This window comes from Phasianus colchicus, chromosome 16 (assembly GCF_987193195.1).
Source record: "Phasianus colchicus chromosome 16, bPhaCol1.hap1.1, whole genome shotgun sequence".
Taxonomy (NCBI): domain Eukaryota; kingdom Metazoa; phylum Chordata; class Aves; order Galliformes; family Phasianidae; genus Phasianus; species Phasianus colchicus.
Genome location: NC_143451.1, coordinates 2,167,651 through 2,185,246, shown reverse-complemented (window position 1 = coordinate 2,185,246; position 17,596 = coordinate 2,167,651). Strand labels below are relative to the sequence as shown.

Sequence of the window (17,596 nt, the reverse complement as noted above, 5' to 3'; positions counted from 1 at the left end):
TATGGCGATTTAGCTGTTTTACTAATGGCCTTTTTCACTGTCAGCTTTACTTGAGGTCAAAGACCTCAGCTGAATCTGTGTTAAATGTTTTAGTGTTTTAAACTTGTAAGGATCTTCATGTGAATTGGTGTTCTGTGCCATGAATATTCAATACAGAAATATTCATACAGTCACGGAATCATAAGTATGAAACAGTTCCTGGTCCCGAGGCTGGTGTGTGCCATCAGGTGTATGGTGGAACTGCTTTGAAGTTCATGCAAAGCTCAGCAATGAAAATGTGTGAGTTCTGTATCGTGGCTGTTACAACTGGGGCTTCATACCTGCGGGATACAGTAAAACATGGGGAACCCAAGCAGAGCATAAGGAGAGGTTTGAGAATGCCTTTGTTTGTTAAGTCTTGTTGTAAGTACAGGATAGATTTCTTAGCAACCGTGAAATTTGAGATGATAAAGTAATTACCTGAGAATTTCAAAAGGCATAGGGTAGGCAAGTGTTCGGAATTGCTGATTGCTGCATTTCAGAGTTGCAGCTGAACTCTTTTCTCCAACTGATTATTTGCTACCAGAAGTTGTCTGTCTGCCGTTTCTGTTGGTGACCTTACAGAGCGTAGTAATTTGGGGGCTGATGGTTGGGTGTGTGTGTGAGTGTAAATATATAAAAACTGTCCATGTTCTGATAGAAACTAGGAACGTTTTCAGGCAGTGGAGTCAAATTAACACTCATAAAAATGATATATACAAGACTCATTTTCTTAATCATCCCCTTTTGCATTGCTAAACAAATGACTTCATTTTATACACGTTCTACATTAAATAATGTTCAGATCTCTATTTTTAGTTTGGGGTTATTAACTATTCATTGATTTTTACAGAGCTCTATAAGAGAAGTAACTGAACAAATGGAGCTGAATTCAGAAAGTGAGAAGCAGGATTCTTTTTATCTTGATGATGGAAATTGGAAGTTTTTTCCTGACCAAGCCTGTTGTTTATGGGTACATCTGTGAGAAGTAGCTTACTTTGAAGCATCTTCTTTCTAAAAGTTAAAGTGGAAAGGGGTAGCTTTACTTTTTTCAAGTTCTGGCTTTGCTGTTTGACTTGGAATTGCCTGTAGAGTAGCTACAGTAGGAAGCTGCGACTTGCAGTTTGAATGTCAAATGCCATGCTGTAGGCATCTGTGTCACCATAAAGTAATCCTCCCTTTTTGAGCCTCGTGTTGAGTGAAGTGGATTCTGTCAAGAGAGCAGAGCGATGACTTCACCTTGGGTAGCACCACAGCAGTCTCCCCACTGGTGAGCATAATGGCACTAGAAACTTAGTTTGGAACAGGTGAGAAGTCAGCTGAGAATCAGTTTGTTTCTTTTGTGTTGGCTTCCTAAGACAGAATACTGTCAACGCAACTTCCCAAACTGCCAGTTAATTACTGCCCCAAATTGTGAGTTGAAGGCTGCATTGCCTCCCTAGCCCATAGGCTTCCTGCAGGCGTGGAGTGCGGTGTGAGACCTCACTGCCCTGCATTCAGCCCCCTCCTCACAGGCAGCCGTGTATCCAGCTGTGTATCGTTGTTGTTCTGCACTGCACCGCAGCACTGCTCTGCCCAGCACGAGGGTGATGCTGGCTGAGCTGCTGCTGTTCCTGTTGGCATGCACTGTGTGCTGTCAGCCAGCCCCGATTAAGGCCTTGGAATAAGATTTCCGCCTATATGCATATCTAGCTCACTCTGCTTGATTTATTGTTAATATGATATGATGATTTCTGACTGCGTGCTACTATTTTTAGTCATTTTCTTCCTCTGAAAGCCAGAAATGCAGGAAGCTAAGCAATCTCCAGTGTACCACTGCTTTTCAGAGGAATACTCATTCCTTCACTTAAGATGATTTTTATGCTAGATGTTTGGTGTTTAATGATGAGCGTGTGAGTCATGCTGGTGGTTGTAACCTAATCCTGAGTTGTTAGAGACCAGTTATCCTGCTTGAAATCCAGGGAGAGACTCTAGCAAGACTAATGTTTCAGCTTTCTTAATAATTGTTTAAAAATATCTGGTTCCTGTAACTGCTGAAAAATTATCCTTTGAAAGCAAGTATAAGAGTTCGGGAAAAAATAGTAATGCTGTGGTCAGCTTTGCTATCCAGAACAGCTGGGAGTGGGCTGCTTGTTCTTCCAGTTCACCCATCTATTTTATTGTAATGGGATAAAAAAAAGGAATGTTTTCCCTTTAAACATCATTGGAATTTTCTGTTACATTTAATTTGTTTTCTAAAAATCTTTGCTACATCTCCATAAAAATAAAGATAGGAGCTGTGAAATCATTGAGGTGTTGGTCTGAGCAGTGAGATAACTGAAGAAAATCAACCAGAGCATCTGCCCCTGCACATGAGATACCTCTTGATTTCCAGTACACCTCCAAGCATGAAGTTAAGCCCAGCACTGTGTTTTTTTTCTCTTGGCAGCGGTAAAGTGAAAGAAGGCAGTCAGCAAATGCAGCACTCACTGCTCTCTGTGAATTCTTCTCCTGGGCTGTACTCTTGCCAGGGATTGCCCCAACCCAAATGCAGCACCCCACATTTGGCATTGTTGAACCTCATTATGTTCATGTGGCCCCGCTTCTCAAGCCTGTCCAGGTCCTTCTATCTTATCAACTGCACTCATTCAACATAATGGTATCAGCAAACTTGCTGAGGGTGCACTTAATCCTTGTCTATGTCATTGATAAAGATGTTTCAAGACATACTCCTGAGGGATGCCTCTTGTGATGTCCTCCACCTGGACATAGAGCCATTGGCCACAACCCTCTGGCTGTGACCATCTAAGCAATCCTTTATCCACTGAATAGTCTACCCTTCAGATTTATATTCCTCCAACTTAGAGATGAGAATGTGATGTGATACCATGTCAGAGGCCTTGCAGAAGTCCAGGTAGATCATTTGCTTTTCTGTCTGGTGATGCCATCAGTCTGTCATGGAAGTCCACCAGATTGGTCAGGCATGATCTGCCCTTGGTGAAGCCTTACACGAAGCCTTACTGATTTTAATTCAGCAACAGGAGGTGTGCAGCTTCATCTTTCTGCATCCGATTGCAGCATCTAGGTAGGACTGACAGTGCACAGTGTTAAAGGGAAAAAACAGAGTAAAATAAACCAGAGTAAAACAGAAGAAGAATTTTTCTGTGATGCCTGCTTTTGGTGCTATCTGTGAATGTACGCATGGAAAAAAGATGACTTTTGAATCAGTGTCTCCTCTGCCTGTTCATTTTCAGAGGGCTTAGAAAGGGTGAAATTTTTCTTTTGTTTGAGTTAGTGAGAACTTTCCCACAGCTCCAGTACAATCAGGGTTGTACACTACGTGTTAATGTAGTCTGGTATTAAATGGGGAGGTTAATGGCCCTGTATATGGCAGGGGGGTTGGAGGTTCATGATTCGTGAGGTCCCTTCCATCCCTGGCCATTGTGTGTAATGAAAGAAATGGAAAATGTGAAATGTACGTGGATTTACTGAGCTGCATTCACTCAACAGTATGCTTTAAAACTTAGCACAACTGCCTCAGAGTCAGGTTAATAAAAAGCAACCAAAATTCCTGATTCCTTTGTTGGAGTTGGAGGAGGCCCACAAAGATCATCAACTTGCTGTCATCAAACCCCCAGATCCCCTTCTGTGGGGCTGCTTGTCTCCCAGTCTGTGCACAGAGCCAGGGCTGCCCTGTCTCAAAGCAGTCTCTAGTGCTTGGCTCTTGTTAGACTTCATGGTGTTGGTGATTGTTCATCCCTCCAATTTTTCACGATCCCCCTGGGAGACCACACCACCCAGATTTAGGCATCTCCTGGCTGTTTGTATCAGCTGTGTGGTATTGTCAGTTACCATCTGGCAAGCTGAAGTCACCCATAAGGACCAGGGTGGCTGATCTATAGGTCTCTCTTTGTTCCCTAAAGAACAATTCCTCCATGTCCCTGTGCTTGCTGGGCGGCCACTCCCACAGCACCCACTTTATTCACTTGTCTTGACTTTCTGATGCACAGTGAGACACTGGCTGTGAGATTCTGATGCAGGAACAGCTAAAAAGTGCTTTGGAGCCAGACAGAGTAAGGAGTGTTTGGGTCCCTGTGCCCAAGAGCTGGTGTTCGATCTCTTTAGGAGACAGAACAGGATATGCTGCAGTTCACTTACCTGAGATGTTGTTCTTCCCTGAGAGCACTTAGAGTGGCATTAATTTTTAATATTGCTGTCTCTGTTTCTTCTCCAAGTGGTTAGCTGATTTCTAGTTTTCTGTTTCTTTGATTACTTTGAGATTGCAAGACAGACAGGACTGAGTAAGAAGAGCTTTATTGTGGGACATTTAATCTTCTAATCAGTTTCTCTAAACTAAGCCCAAGCAGCGGCAGCAAATCCAGGAATCCTATTAAAGTTGACCTACATGGTGGGAATAAAATTGGTCTCCTGCCTTCTTTTGCTTCCTATTTTACTGTTTGAATGTTTTCCTTAAAGTCAGTTAATGTTTCTGGCTACTATAAGCATAATTCCTGACTGTCTGGGTGGCTCATTCCTGGGTGAGGAACTGGGGAAAGATGGGCACCTCGAGCCAAGAAAGCTGTGCAAGAGTGAAAGCCAGGCAAGTGAGATGCGACAGGGATTTAGCAGTTGGCTGTAATTAGAAGTTTGTCAACAGAGCACTAGTGTGGAGCACTTCCAGCAAATCCCTGAGAGGAGGCAGAGGAAAATACTTCTTTTCTTAGTATAGCTTCTACTAACCAGTCCAAACAAAGTTAAGTGGTTTCTTTAGGTCTGCTGGTCATTGTGGCTATTTTGGTTAGAACTTTTTTTTTCTTTTTTTAGTCAGAGTTGAATGACACAGTTATTCTGGAAAACATATCACAGAATGGCCTGGGTTGGAAGGGACCTCAAGGATCATAAAACTCTGAATTCCAGTCCCCTTCCCAACCCCCTGCTGCATGCAGGGCCACCAACCTCCACATTTCATACCAGCCCAGGCTGCCCAGGGCGCCATCCAACCTGGCCTTGAACACCTCCAGGGATGGACGGGGCATCCACAGCCTCTCTGGGCAGCTGTTCCAGCACCTCACCACTCTTAGTAAAGAACTTCCCCCTGACATCCAACCTCAATCTTCTCTCCTTCAACTTCAAACCATTTCCCCTTGTCCTGCTGTTATCTACCCTATCAAAGAGTTGATTCCCCTCCTGTTTGTAGGCTCCCTTTAGGTACTGAAAGGCTGCAGTGAAGTCACCCTGCAGCCTTCTTTTCTCCAGGTTGAACAAGCCCAGCTCCCTCAGCCTGTCTTTGTAGTGGAGGTGCTCCAGTCCTCTGATCATCTTTGTGTCCCTCCTCTGGACCACAGCTCTCTGTCTTTCTTGAACTGGGGGCCCCAGACCTGGGCACGTTACTCCAGTTGGGGAATAAGAATTTCAAGAATAAGTCTGCCTTTCTCAGAGTCTATAAAGTGGTTTGCTTGTTAGTGACTGTGTGGTTTCCATGTTGAATTGACATTTCAGAGAAAAAAAAATCTAAAATTTTCTACAGCCTCAAAATTTAATGAAAAAAGGGGTATTGTGATTCATCAGGGCAGAATGGAAAAGAAAATTAAATGCTCCATTAAAGATTGAAAGTGCAGAGTGCAGGAAAATGAGGCGTAGCCAAAATACGTGTATGCGTTTCTATAGATACAGGTTTGTAGGAATAAGAAATATTTCATTGTTGAGGTGAATTTACTGATGTCCAGAGAAGACTGGCTGGGATTGCCTTCCTGCGAGGTCTCATCAGCCCCTGCTTCCTTTCTGCGCTGATTGAGGCGTAACTCAACTTACAGAACTGAGAAAGTAAGACTCGAGTTTTTCTCAGCAACTCAGGAGTTAGAAGTGCAATCCTTACAGAATCATCTCTTTCAAAGTTTACTCTGTTTTTTGTCATGTAGCTCTCTATCCCTTATTTGATGTATGCCTGTTCCCTAACCTCTGGTTGAAGATCTGGGAAGTGGATTGCAAAGGTGACTGTGATGTCTGATGGTTGTGGATAGGTTTTCCACAAGACTTGTACGTTTCTTTACACGCAACATCATTTATAGTGGAAGTTGTCTGATGTCTGAAGGAGATTTCTGTCATAGGTGCTTCTAAATGCGTGACTGTAGGCACAAAATTTGTCTTTTCTGACATAAAACTAACAGGAATCCCAATTCAGCCTAGCATGACGAATAAAGATGTTGCTGAAGATGATAGAATCATATTGGTTTACATAATTTGCTTTGGACAGTAACTTACATCTTAATGATACACAGAATACATCTTTTACTTTGTTTTATAAGATACTATTTCTAGCTTGATTAAATGCTGTTATACTACTTAAAGCACATGAAAATTCTCATCTCTTGCTTTTTGTGTATATATGTATCCACACAATATGGGAGGAGAGGAAGGGAAAAGTCAGATTGCACAAACACTTTATGTTTATTCCTCATCCTTGCTTCCTTCTCTGGTTTTTCCCTGTCCAGAAGTTTATAGAGTTTGAAGATGCACTGGAACAGGAGAAGAAAGAGCTACAAATCCAAGTGGAACACCTTGAATTTCAGACTCGACAGCTGGAGCTGAAGACCAAAAACTATGCAGATCAGAGTAAGCAAAGTTGTGCACCAGTTATGATTATATAGATTGCTTTCCACGAGTATATACTTGCAGATATTTTTCATTTGTGTTGTTTTTTTGTCATTTGTTTTTATGTAATTTATGCAAAGCCTTAAATCTCTGGCTGTCCCTTTTTTTTTTTTTATAAAATTCTGAGCCATCTACAGGGTGGGATGTATCCACACTAGTTTGGTACAGGTTTTGTTGTGTCTCTTGCATGGAGCATGTCTAGTCTCCCCACCTGTAAGGTCTGGACCATTGCTGAAGGTTTTGATACCTGGTTTTTAGTTTCTCCTTGTACCTGAATAGAACCTCCCCTGTTTTTCATCATGTAAACGAATCACATTTAAGCATTTGTTTATGCAAATATTTCCTTAATAAGTGTAACTGCACTTTGTTGGTTAAGGTTCCCATCATGTTCTAACACTCCTCCTGAAACAGCCAGAGTCACCCACCCCAAAAGGATAACTTAAATTGTTGTCAAACCACCACACTTATAAGGCACCAGGTTCAAGAGCTCTATTTTTACACTTGTCTTGCAGCACCTGTTCTACCTGTTTTGGGAATGTGCTTGCATCCATGAAGAGACTTTGTAAAGAAAACCACATACTCTATTGTGCATTATTGTGTTTCTTTTAGTTCAGTAGGTAGGAATTCATTTTCAGCAGAGCATACCTATTTTGTGGTACAAGTTTTGAGATTTCTCTAGATCCTTTGAGGATCTTAATCTGTATGTTAGCTAATGGTTGGAATCTTTTCTTGGCAGTTTCACGGCTGGAGGAACGTGAATCAGAAATGAAGAAAGAGTACAATGCTTTACATCAGCGTCACACAGAGGTAAGCTTTTGTCTGATTCCTTCCGAATAAATAAACTCTTAGTTTACTCATAAAATCATGTCAGAGGATTCAGTTTTATCATCCTGGCAGTGACTAGAGCTTCTGAACTTTGAGAACATCAAAATTATCTGAAGGGAGGGTGCGAAGAGGATGAAGCCATGCTCTTTTCGGTGGTGCCCAATGCCAGTACAAGAGTCAGAGGGCATAGAAGGTTCTATCTGAATATCAAATAGCACTTCTCTGTGTTCAGGTGACCGAGTGCTGGCACAGGTTGTGTAAGGAGATTGTGGAATCTCCTTAACTGGGGTATTCACAAGCTGTCTGGCATGCTCCTTTGTGACCATGCCTTGGGTGGCCCTGCCTAAATAGGAGCATTGGACAAGATGACCTCCAGAGGTCCCTTCCAACCTCACCAGTCAGTAATTCTGTGAACAGAGCTCTCCTCCCTCACCTGCAACTAACCAGCCTCATGGAGACCTATTGGATATGCTTTTTCGTGGCTTAAGGTTAAAAAAAAAAATAGCAAAGATGAGTGTTTTTTTATATATATATATTTTTTTTTAAAGAGAAAGGAAAATTGCATATGAATGCTGGAAAACAATATTCAAAAAACAAGAATCACAGAATATCCCAAGTTGGAAGGGACACATAACAATTGAGTCCTATAGAATCTTTTCTGTTTGGCTCATGTATGTTTTCCTCCTCACAGATGATTCAGACCTACGTGGAACACATTGAACGATCCAAAATGCAGCAGGTTGGGGGAAATAATCAAACTGAGGGCAGTGTACCTGGGAGAAGGTAGGACCATAACCTCTCTATATAATATTTGCCATCCAGGAACTTACAAAATGAGCGCATATTTGTGAGAGAAAGAAACCAGACAGAGGATCTTTCCTTTTGGGAATTATTTCCCTTTTGGGAATGGATTATACCTGAAGCTTTTTGTAATGGGTTGAGGGTGAGTTGTAGGTAAGTTCTCTAAGGTTTGACAGAGAGGAGTTTTGTGTATTTTGTTATAAAGCTTAGATTTTATGGTGCTGCTGCAGATGGGGGTCTTCTCGAAAGTGATGTTTGTATTCTCAGGTAGCATGTAAAAGACTTACCTATAAAATGGATGGAGGTGGAAGAGAGCGTTCACTTGTGTGTGTGTCTGTGTGTATGTGTGATGGCCAGCAAAACTGGAGAAGTTAAATGCATTAGCCTTTATATAACTTATTCCCCAATTTCTTCAAGAGAAGATTTCTCTGAGTCAGTCACTCAGTAGACTTACTTATGCCCAAGAAATGATTTTTTTTCCCCTTTGTTTTCATAGCACCAAACTGGTAAGAACTAGCTTCTGTTTAAAAGAATGGCAGTAGTACAAAATGAAATTTAGTATATAAAAGCATGGAGCCTTAGACTAAATTTAAAGCACAAAAGTTCCAATTGCAATCATTTCATTACAGATACGTTATATGGACCAATAATATTGCCCATAGGCTGTGAAAGAAAAAAAAGTGGTGTTCCATAAGTACCAATTGGAGAAGTAATAAATCAAATAAAGCGTCGTATAGATCTATTTAGACTGAGCACAGTCTATTAAGCCATATAAAAAGTTTATTTCAAATGAAGAAAAAAAGAAATATGTTTAGAAAAAAGGAAGAATAAGGATATTTTAGTACACTATGTTTAGATCTGTAACATTTAAATACTAGGGTGTCCATTGGGTTTGGGATAAAGAAAGTGGAAGGAAGTGTCAGGTCTTGAAATAAGAAATATAAGCTCTCTGGAAACTGTGGCTTCCTTTTGCTGGATTGGAGTGCCTGGAAAGAAATTCAGATTGTCAAAGTTTTGACTGTGTACTGTAGAAAAGAAAAGGAGAGAGCAAGAGAGACATGATTTCCTATCCCCAGGAGGGAGGCTTGAAAGATGTGGAGAGGGAGAAGTAGAAAACATGAGTTTTCAGAAGAGGGTGGGAGTTCTGCCTGATTCCTTACGAACATGATATTCCGTCCCCAACCAGTGCCAGAGCATCATTGTGTGAGAGGAAGGTGGGAGGATCAGCCTCTGGTTCTGTACTGGTGGCATACTGGTGTGCACACAGGGCTGGTGGGGGGAACAGGAGTTTTGTTCACAGCTGTTGGTAACATAACATCATAGTGTTAGAAGGAAGGGAGGATGCTGAAGAAAAATGGGCTCAGTAACTGCAGAGCATCCACATTTGAGTCTTCTGCTGAGCTGTGTGCCTCTGCTGTCAGATGACTTTGTACGCCCATGGTAGAGGAGAAACAGAGTAGACTAGGTTTTGGTCAGTCCAATTCACCTCCTCCACCTACCTGAAAGGTATGGATGTTTGTAGAAAGAATAGCTATGCTCATGTGTGCATTTATCTCTTGTTGCCATCTCCATGTCTCAGCTGGGAATGGGGGAAACTGTGAGCTGCTGAGCTGGCAGGGTGCAGAATAGCTGGAAGCGAAGTGTCAGTGTGTGCTCCTGTTTCTTTTGTTCTGCAGGGAGCAGCTCAGCTCTCCTGCCACAGAAAATATTCAGCAACATTTCAGGGGCAGCAATATAGCAGTTTTAAGCAGTTGCATCCTAATCTCAAGAGGCAGAGAGGCTTATCTAGGTTTTCTCCCACATACACTCTCTGATGGACAGTATGGATCTGTATCAGATCTAAAAGGAACTGGAACAGGAGCATTGTGATCTGGCTGAGCTCCTTCCATAGCCATAGAAATCCCAAGCATTTCAAAACTTTAGAGCTGGTGATCCTCTGTGAATCTATCTTTCCAAAATGAACAGTTGCACTTAAGTCAGAAGCAACTGCTGTGCGACCTGTGCTCTTTCAGAGTTTAAAAAATTAAGAAAAAAAAAGCAAATAGCAAAATTGTTTTTATTTACTCTTTTATTGCATCCCATAATAATTAAAGATACTTGTAGCCTTAGCTACAATACCAGCATACAGCTGGAAGATAGTAGTGTCAGAAGGATCCTTCATTTACACTGAATTGATTGACAAGACATTTATAATCTCACAGGGAGGGGAAACCACAGTTAATTTACTCTTCCTCTTCTGATGGCTGAGTAGTCCTTTCAGGAAAGATTATCTTAATGTATTTGTTCTTGTTATTGTTCTATTGAGAACAATAACTAAAGTTGTGGTAGTTGTAAAGTGGGCTGAATAGTAAGTTCTCAGTGCTATGTTTTCTGCAAAACAGTAAATTAATATCATGTCAGAGAGTGGCTTAGAAGAATAAAACTGATTACAGAATATAGTGTTTGGAGTCTGGCATTCTGGCCCCTTCCCATCTGAAGGTGATGCTTTTCCAGTGTAACAGTGGACATATATTCAAAATTACACAGGGAAAAAAGAGCAGAAGCTAGATGGTGGCCTCCCTAGGCAAACAGAGGCAGGTATGATGAGTATGGAAAGAGAAGATATGGTGTGAAAAGAACCAGTAGGTTGTAGGTTGTTCTTAGGATTGTGAGAGCATGTGTTCCTGACAGCTCCATCAACAGGCTATTTCTGTTTTCCTTCTCCTCTGCCCCAAACTGATCCTGGTCGCAGCTGTAATGGTTGGAGTGTGTTGGGCTTGTTTCCCTCCCCAGTTATCTTCTGTAAATAAGGATGTATCTGTGCAATAACTTAGATGGTAGAATATGAAAGTACTGCAGGCAAAAGCAGGCTTGGCCTCCCTCCCTGCTTGACGTATGCAACTGCCAAATTTGGAATGGACTGCTTAGTAGAAATTGGTTTTGATGAGTTTTCTCTAGTTGTGAAAAAAGCTAAAATTAATGGTGGCTTTTTGCTACCGTTCAGTGAAGGAAATACACAGTGAGAAGTGTTTACTCTGTTATTATCTGTAAGACCACCATTCTCTGGTGTGAAGGACAAAACTTTCACTGAGCACTGTCTCTGTGTTGGAGGAACACTTTTACATATACATATTGCTAGTTCCTGGAAGAATGAACAAATAGAGAAGCTCTCTGTGTCTGTCACAGCCCCTGCCAGGCCTCCATCTGAGTCTGTAGAAACAACAACTGGGAAGTGGGTCTTTTTCCTTCATTTCAAGCTTTGCTCTGTTTGTGTGTGCTGTGTTTGTGGATGCTTGTGCCTTTGAGGGATGTGTGTTCTTGTGTCTCTGCAAGCTGTGTGTGGGTGAACACCAACATTTGTGAGTTGGTACACTGATGTGTCTTGGGGGGGATATGGCTGTAATCTCTCAATGTCTTCCTAGGTGTTTGTGAGTGCATTTGGTTATTTTCACCTGTGGATGTGCTCGGGTGTGTTTTATATGGTAGACTATGTAGGTACATATTTGCATAAGACCATAAATACACCAAGTATGCTTGTTTGTCACTTGAGAGAAGATGGTGCAAGAAATGCTGGGTACGTTTGTGTCTGCTGCCATCTGAGTAGGGAGACGAGTATAGTGCACACCTTCAAGTAGTAAGAATAAAAATGCATGCATATGCTGTCTCTGATAGGCTGCATGTTTGCATGACCTTCATTCTCTAATAGTTGTTGTTGTTTTTTTTTTCTGTCTTGCTTTTTGTGCAATTGCTGCTCTGTTTTGGCTGTTACGTTTGTCGCTGCAGTCATCGCCAGTCATGGAGGAAAAGGTAAATCCTACTGCTGCATCTTAACTTTGTTAATCATAGTTTTTGGAGGTTGCTGTTGGGTGGCCATGGTGTGATGCTGAAAGGCCTGTTTACCCTATTTGTGTACAACATCTACATTAGACTCACTCACACATGGCACACTTCCCCTGGCTGGTGCAGGGGGAGCCAGCAAGCTGCTACATCAGGAAGGAGCTTGTGCACTCAAAAGCAGAAGGTGCAGGGGTTGGGTCCCAAACCAGGATCATCCCTGTGTGAGTGGACTTCTGCACTTCACTTTCCAGAATATTTTAAAAAGTTGTCTTTTCTCCCTTAAATTAGAATCATGGAATCACCAAGGTTGGAAAAGGCCTCCAATCATCCAATCCAACTGTCCACCTACCACCAATATTTCCCTTCTAAACCACATCCCTTCCTACTGCATCTACGTGCTTCCTGAACACTTCCTATAGGAGTACAAAATAGGCATATTTTCTAAGCAGGGCAGGGAATGCATGTCACCAGTAACTGTCAGAAAGCACATCTGACTTTGGGCGAGGCAGTGAGTTCTGCACCCTCAGCCTACAAAGAGGTCAGTTACCATCTTGCAATGATGGCAAACCTAGTAGTTCTGTTACATTTTCTAAGCTTTAAGGTGTTATGGGAGGAGCATTCTGATCCAGGTTTTGGCTACTGCAAGCCATTATAGAGGCTTCTGCTGTTTTCCTTGCAACACAAGGTGGAACTAACCAAGTGCTCAGAGTCCCTCTGGACCAGAAGGACGTGGGTGTATGAAAGTCACTCCAAAGGGCTGTAGTCAGCACCGAAAATTTATACCAACCCTGAGGATATTCTGAACTACTTTGAGGACTGGTAAAGCCAACATCAGGACTGCAAAACTGAAGTCAGCTTTCCTGCAGTTTTTGCTCTTCCCTGGGAGATGCAGAAGAGGCTGGAAAGTATTTCCAGAGAAACATAGAGTGGAAATTTTAAATGCAGCTTTCCTCACAGTCTCAAAATACTTTCCTGAAGATCCTACAGTTTCTGATGTTACTTCATATTCTTTGTTAGCACAGATGGTAAAGTTCATGTAGTCTGTGTACATTCAGTGGGGATATGACAGATTACCTGAAGAGGAAGTATAATTTAACATCAATGTCAGCATGTGTTTGGGATGACCCCTATTTCTGCTAAGTGGCCATGTTAGGTCATACTAGTATAATCTCAGAAGTATTTATAGTATACTGTCAGATATTTTGACTGCACCACTTGTTTTGCAGAAATAAATTATTTTTTAAGAATATTTTAGAGCTATAGGAACTTTTCTTAAGCTGTAATGCAGCTGTGAAGTGTGATGCCCTTAGGGCCATCATTTTCGTAGCAATGTGCTGCTTTTGTAAGAGGATTTATCTATGAAATTTCCCTGTGTGAATCGTTAGGATTTTCAGGAGAAGATTTTAATGGGGATTCTCAAGAAAAGGGTTTCCCAAGACTCTCTGCTGGACCACAGTGAAAATTCCTTTCTGCCTCTCCTGCTTTTCCCAGATGGGCCACTGCAAGAAGCCACTCCAAGCAGGAGCCACACTGGCACAGCAGTGCAGTGTGCCGTGTCAGCTGGACAGTGCTCAGAACAGACAGGCTGGGCATTTGTCTATTCTGTTAGACATTTTGCTTTCACTTTGTAAATAAACTCTTTTCTGCCCCTGTGTCAGTGTGTTTGAGTTGGTCTTGGGGTGGCCTTCGGTGCTGCAGTTGTTTTCACCCATGGTCAAAGACCACAGAATCACAGAACAGTTTGGATTGAAGGGACCTCTGGAGGTCACCCAGTCCCACTCTGTGATGGTGGTAGCTAAGCTGAATCTTAGTACAGTGATTGCTGTGTCCAGGAGCAGCATTGCAGTGGGCTGGCATGGAGCCTGATGGAGAGGAAAGCAGATCAGTGTCTTGCAAGGAGATGCTCACTGCTGCCCTGTTTCTGGAGTGTTCATGCTGACAAGCCATTTTCTTTCTTTGAATTTCCACCTCCACTGCTTGCTCTACATTTTTTCCTACTGGAACTTGGTCCCAAAGTCTATGCCAGCTTGCATATTCAGAATCAAATCCACAGCTCACTGGTCACCTGCAATTGCCAGAAAGGAAAGTGATGAAGAAAACGTAATTACAGACATCTGGCTTTATGAGTGATGCATTTATTTATAAGTTTGATTAAATTCTGAATTTTGAGTGGACTGTAGTTAGATATGAAGAGTGGATCACAGAATGCAAGTATTACTTCTCTTGCTTAGTATTGGAAATGATCTCAAACCTATTGATTTCTGCTGTTGGTGCAAACCAGGTTTGGGGTGGAATGTACAAAAGTGGCATGTAGGTGACTCACTTCAGCCTCTTTCTTCATTCAGTGATAACCATTTTGTTGTGGGATTGTCTGCTGTGGCTTCTTTTCCCACAGTACATCCGTTTCTCAAAGGACACATTGGTTTAAATTGGCTCAGTTCCTTGCACTTTTGCATTTCCTTGAAACATTGCGTGGGGATGGTGATGTCAGTTATGCCTGTTTTGGTCTCTTGACCCCTTCTGACTTTCTAGGGATATGCTTGGCTCTGCCAGTAGACATCCTGGGTCTGAACAAACAGCACCATGGAGCTGTGGGTTTGGGAGTCCACCCAGCTGCAGAGTTGGGAGAAGGAGTGCAGTTCTGCAGTTCAGTTTCTAATGACTAATGTTTCGCATGAGCTAATACAGCATACTCATACAGTTTCTTTTGTGTATGAACCTTGTAAACAGCTAACAGATTGGCTTTCCCTCTCTCTCTGTTTCTCTGTTTAGCAGGAAGGAACGTCCTAACTCTCTGAATGTCTTCCCCCTCGCGGATGGCATGGTACGTGGGCAGATAGGGGCCAAGATCGTCCCAACACTGGACCACTGGCACCTGAGTGACCTCGGCCAGCTGCAGTCCAACTCCAGCTACAAGGTTTTATAGACCATCTCGGAGCAAGGGTTTCCCACTCTGCAACTGTCAATAGCATCCCATGTTTTCATTAAGGTGGAGATTAACCTGTGTCCATAACCCTTTGCAGCCTCTTCCTGCTGTGCGTTTACTCCTGTGATGGCTGTGCTGAGGTGGGAGGAGGTCCCATCACAGATCTGGCGTACAGTGCAGGAGGGATTTATACAGCTCTTCGTGCTTGTTACCTCCTTGTCTCAGTGTTAATCTCCTTTATTTGGCTGGCCCTGAGTTGAAAGAAGTGTGTGTGTAGACAGCTAGAAATATAGGGAAGATAAAATCTTCACCTTTTTTAGCTTATTTGTGAGAGGAAATGATGGAGCCTACCTCCTCTCTTCCCCTCAGTAAGAGCTTTTGCTCAGAGAGGCTTTTGCTCCTCAGCTGGGGCCAGGCATGTGGTTATACTTGCTCTTCAGCAATTGTTCTTTTTGTCTTACCATTCTTCTGGCCTTCCTATTTTCAGTTAAAAGGGGTACTAAACCTCTCTGACTGCCCAAGTCCTGCACTGTGCTTAAAGCTCTTCACTTCCTCACACATCTGGTCTGCAGCTCTATTCTTGCACTGTCTACGTCCAATACACTTTGTCACATTCAGTGCACTGCCTTCTGCACTGGGGCTTGCCAGAATTTGGTGTGGCCATGGCAGCCACACCAAAGCAGCTGGATAATTGTGCCTCATGTTCAGGTGCTCTGCTCTGCCATTTGGAGACTGGTTTGAGTCCAAAGACCCAGAGGTTGTGCTCTTAGTTGACAGATCTGTGCATTTATTAACAGTTTATGCCATACATGATGAGCCATGTTTCCCACATGCTGTACCTGTAGACTTGTCAAAGTCTTTGCTCAGAATCCTACCAAATTCCTCTTCAAACAGTGTTTCCCAGGTGCCTGTTGTCAGACCTGACAGCCAGTGATGCATCCACCCAGCATGGCTTGCAGTATGTCCTCCCTGCAAAGCTTCTGGTCTGCTTTAAAAATGTCTTATAAAGTGCTAGTCAGATCCTACACTAATTTCTGTAAAGCTTTGCTGCAATTAGGGAGTAGCAAAGCCATAGTACAGTAGGATGAGGATGTGAAGGTGTGGCTTCAGGTAGACTAGGGTGTGCCAGCACGTTGCTGCAGGTATGCACACGGTAACCAAAATGTATAGAGGCTGTACTTCTGCAAATAATTTATTGCTCTGGATCTCCAAACAGAGCTGTGCACTATGGTATGAATGTGCTCTCAAGCTCTCTACTGATGAGGCACATGTGGCAGGTGTAAGTCTCTAGAGAAGCTGTAAGGAAGTTGAGGTCAAATCCACACTTCCAGAAGGTGTAATTCTTTCAAATATATCATTGCAGAGCTTCTGAAAGGTTTTCAGTGAGAGTTGAGTGGCACTCATCAGTAACTCAGGATCTGCATTACAGGAGAATGCAACAGGAATCCAGATAAATTCTAAGCTTTGGTTTCCAAGCTTGTGTAATGGAGAGTTACTGATAACTTTGATAACTTTGTAATTTATTATTGGTGGTGTCAGGCAAAAAGTTCATTTCTGGTAAAAAGAGAACGTTGTGCAGAGGTAGTGCTGTGCTACTCTACATGTACTTGATGGGTAGTTCTGGGACTTGTGTTGATGCTTGTTAGGAATATTCAGAAGTGGGAAACATTGAGGAGATCAGCTGATAGTGTGCGGATAGAGCTTGGGCTATGGAAGATTTGGATAGCTAGTGTGTTATGGTGGATTTCCTAAGAGTATGGAACAAACCTATGAATAATTAAAAGGACTGATTAGCTGACTTGCTGGATTTGCAATTTGGAATGGAAAATTTTCCTCTTGCAAGCTACTTGTGCACTCTCTGACTAAAATGCTATTTCTCAGCTCTTCTGCATGACTGAAATCTCAGCAGTGGTGCTCGTGCACTCCTTGCTTTTTCTTTATCTGCTCTGATGTTTCAATGACAGTGACTGCAAACACATAACTTACTTTCCCAATATTTTTATCTTGACTTTTCTGTCTTGTTTTCCTCCTTCATGGGGCCATATGTTAGTTATGTTTTAATTGTCCTTGTATACTTATTATGACTATTTTCTATTTAAGTTGCTGTCTTTGTTATTTTATTTTTACATTCAGTTGCACATTTATTTTACATAATAAGTTGGAGATGAAAGTCCTTAACATTTTTGTTTTTATGTACTATGCTTTCAGTGTTATAACCATACAATTGTGACTACTCATGGTGACATATGACTGCTATGAATGTTGAGCCTTTGCAATGCATTTTGGAGGTCACTGCTACACATTTGATGTTTAGGAGGTTGACAGGTATGGCTTGTAGGTAAGTGGTGGTTGTGGAGAGTATTCTTTGGGTGAGCTATGGGCTATGCAGTGTGCCTCCTAGACTGCAGAGGAAAGCTGTACAGAAGGACAGTAGAAGGAAGTTTAATAGAGGTTCTGGACTGTGAAGAAGAGTGCCTTGGTAGTGTTTAAATTTGAGAGGAATTTCTCCAGGGCAGGCTGGTAGACTTAGTAAAGGACACTTTCTAGATGACTATAAACTACAGATATATAAAGTAAGTA

General features: G+C 42.2%; 1 protein-coding gene across 32 annotated transcripts in view; it reads left to right on the top strand.

The window, feature by feature from the left end:
- The window catches only part of MAPK8IP3 (mitogen-activated protein kinase 8 interacting protein 3), a 73,684-nt gene that overhangs the window by 13,351 nt on the left and 42,737 nt on the right, over positions 1–17,596 (top strand). For 14 of the 32 annotated variants that reach the window (XM_090151725.1, XM_090151714.1, XM_090151708.1 and 11 more), the window contains exons 2-6: positions 6,489–6,609; positions 7,385–7,455; positions 8,165–8,256; positions 12,037–12,060; positions 14,863–15,007. In XM_090151725.1, the coding sequence (XP_090007851.1) occupies positions 6,489–6,609; positions 7,385–7,455; positions 8,165–8,256; positions 12,037–12,060; positions 14,863–15,007 (453 nt within the window). Of the gene's footprint in view, positions 1–6,488; positions 6,610–7,384; positions 7,456–8,164; positions 8,257–12,036; positions 12,061–14,862; positions 15,008–17,241; positions 17,355–17,596 lie in introns of those variants that run through there. The other 18 variants (XM_031595430.2, XM_031595424.2, XM_090151723.1 and 15 more) reach the window with 8 other exon arrangements.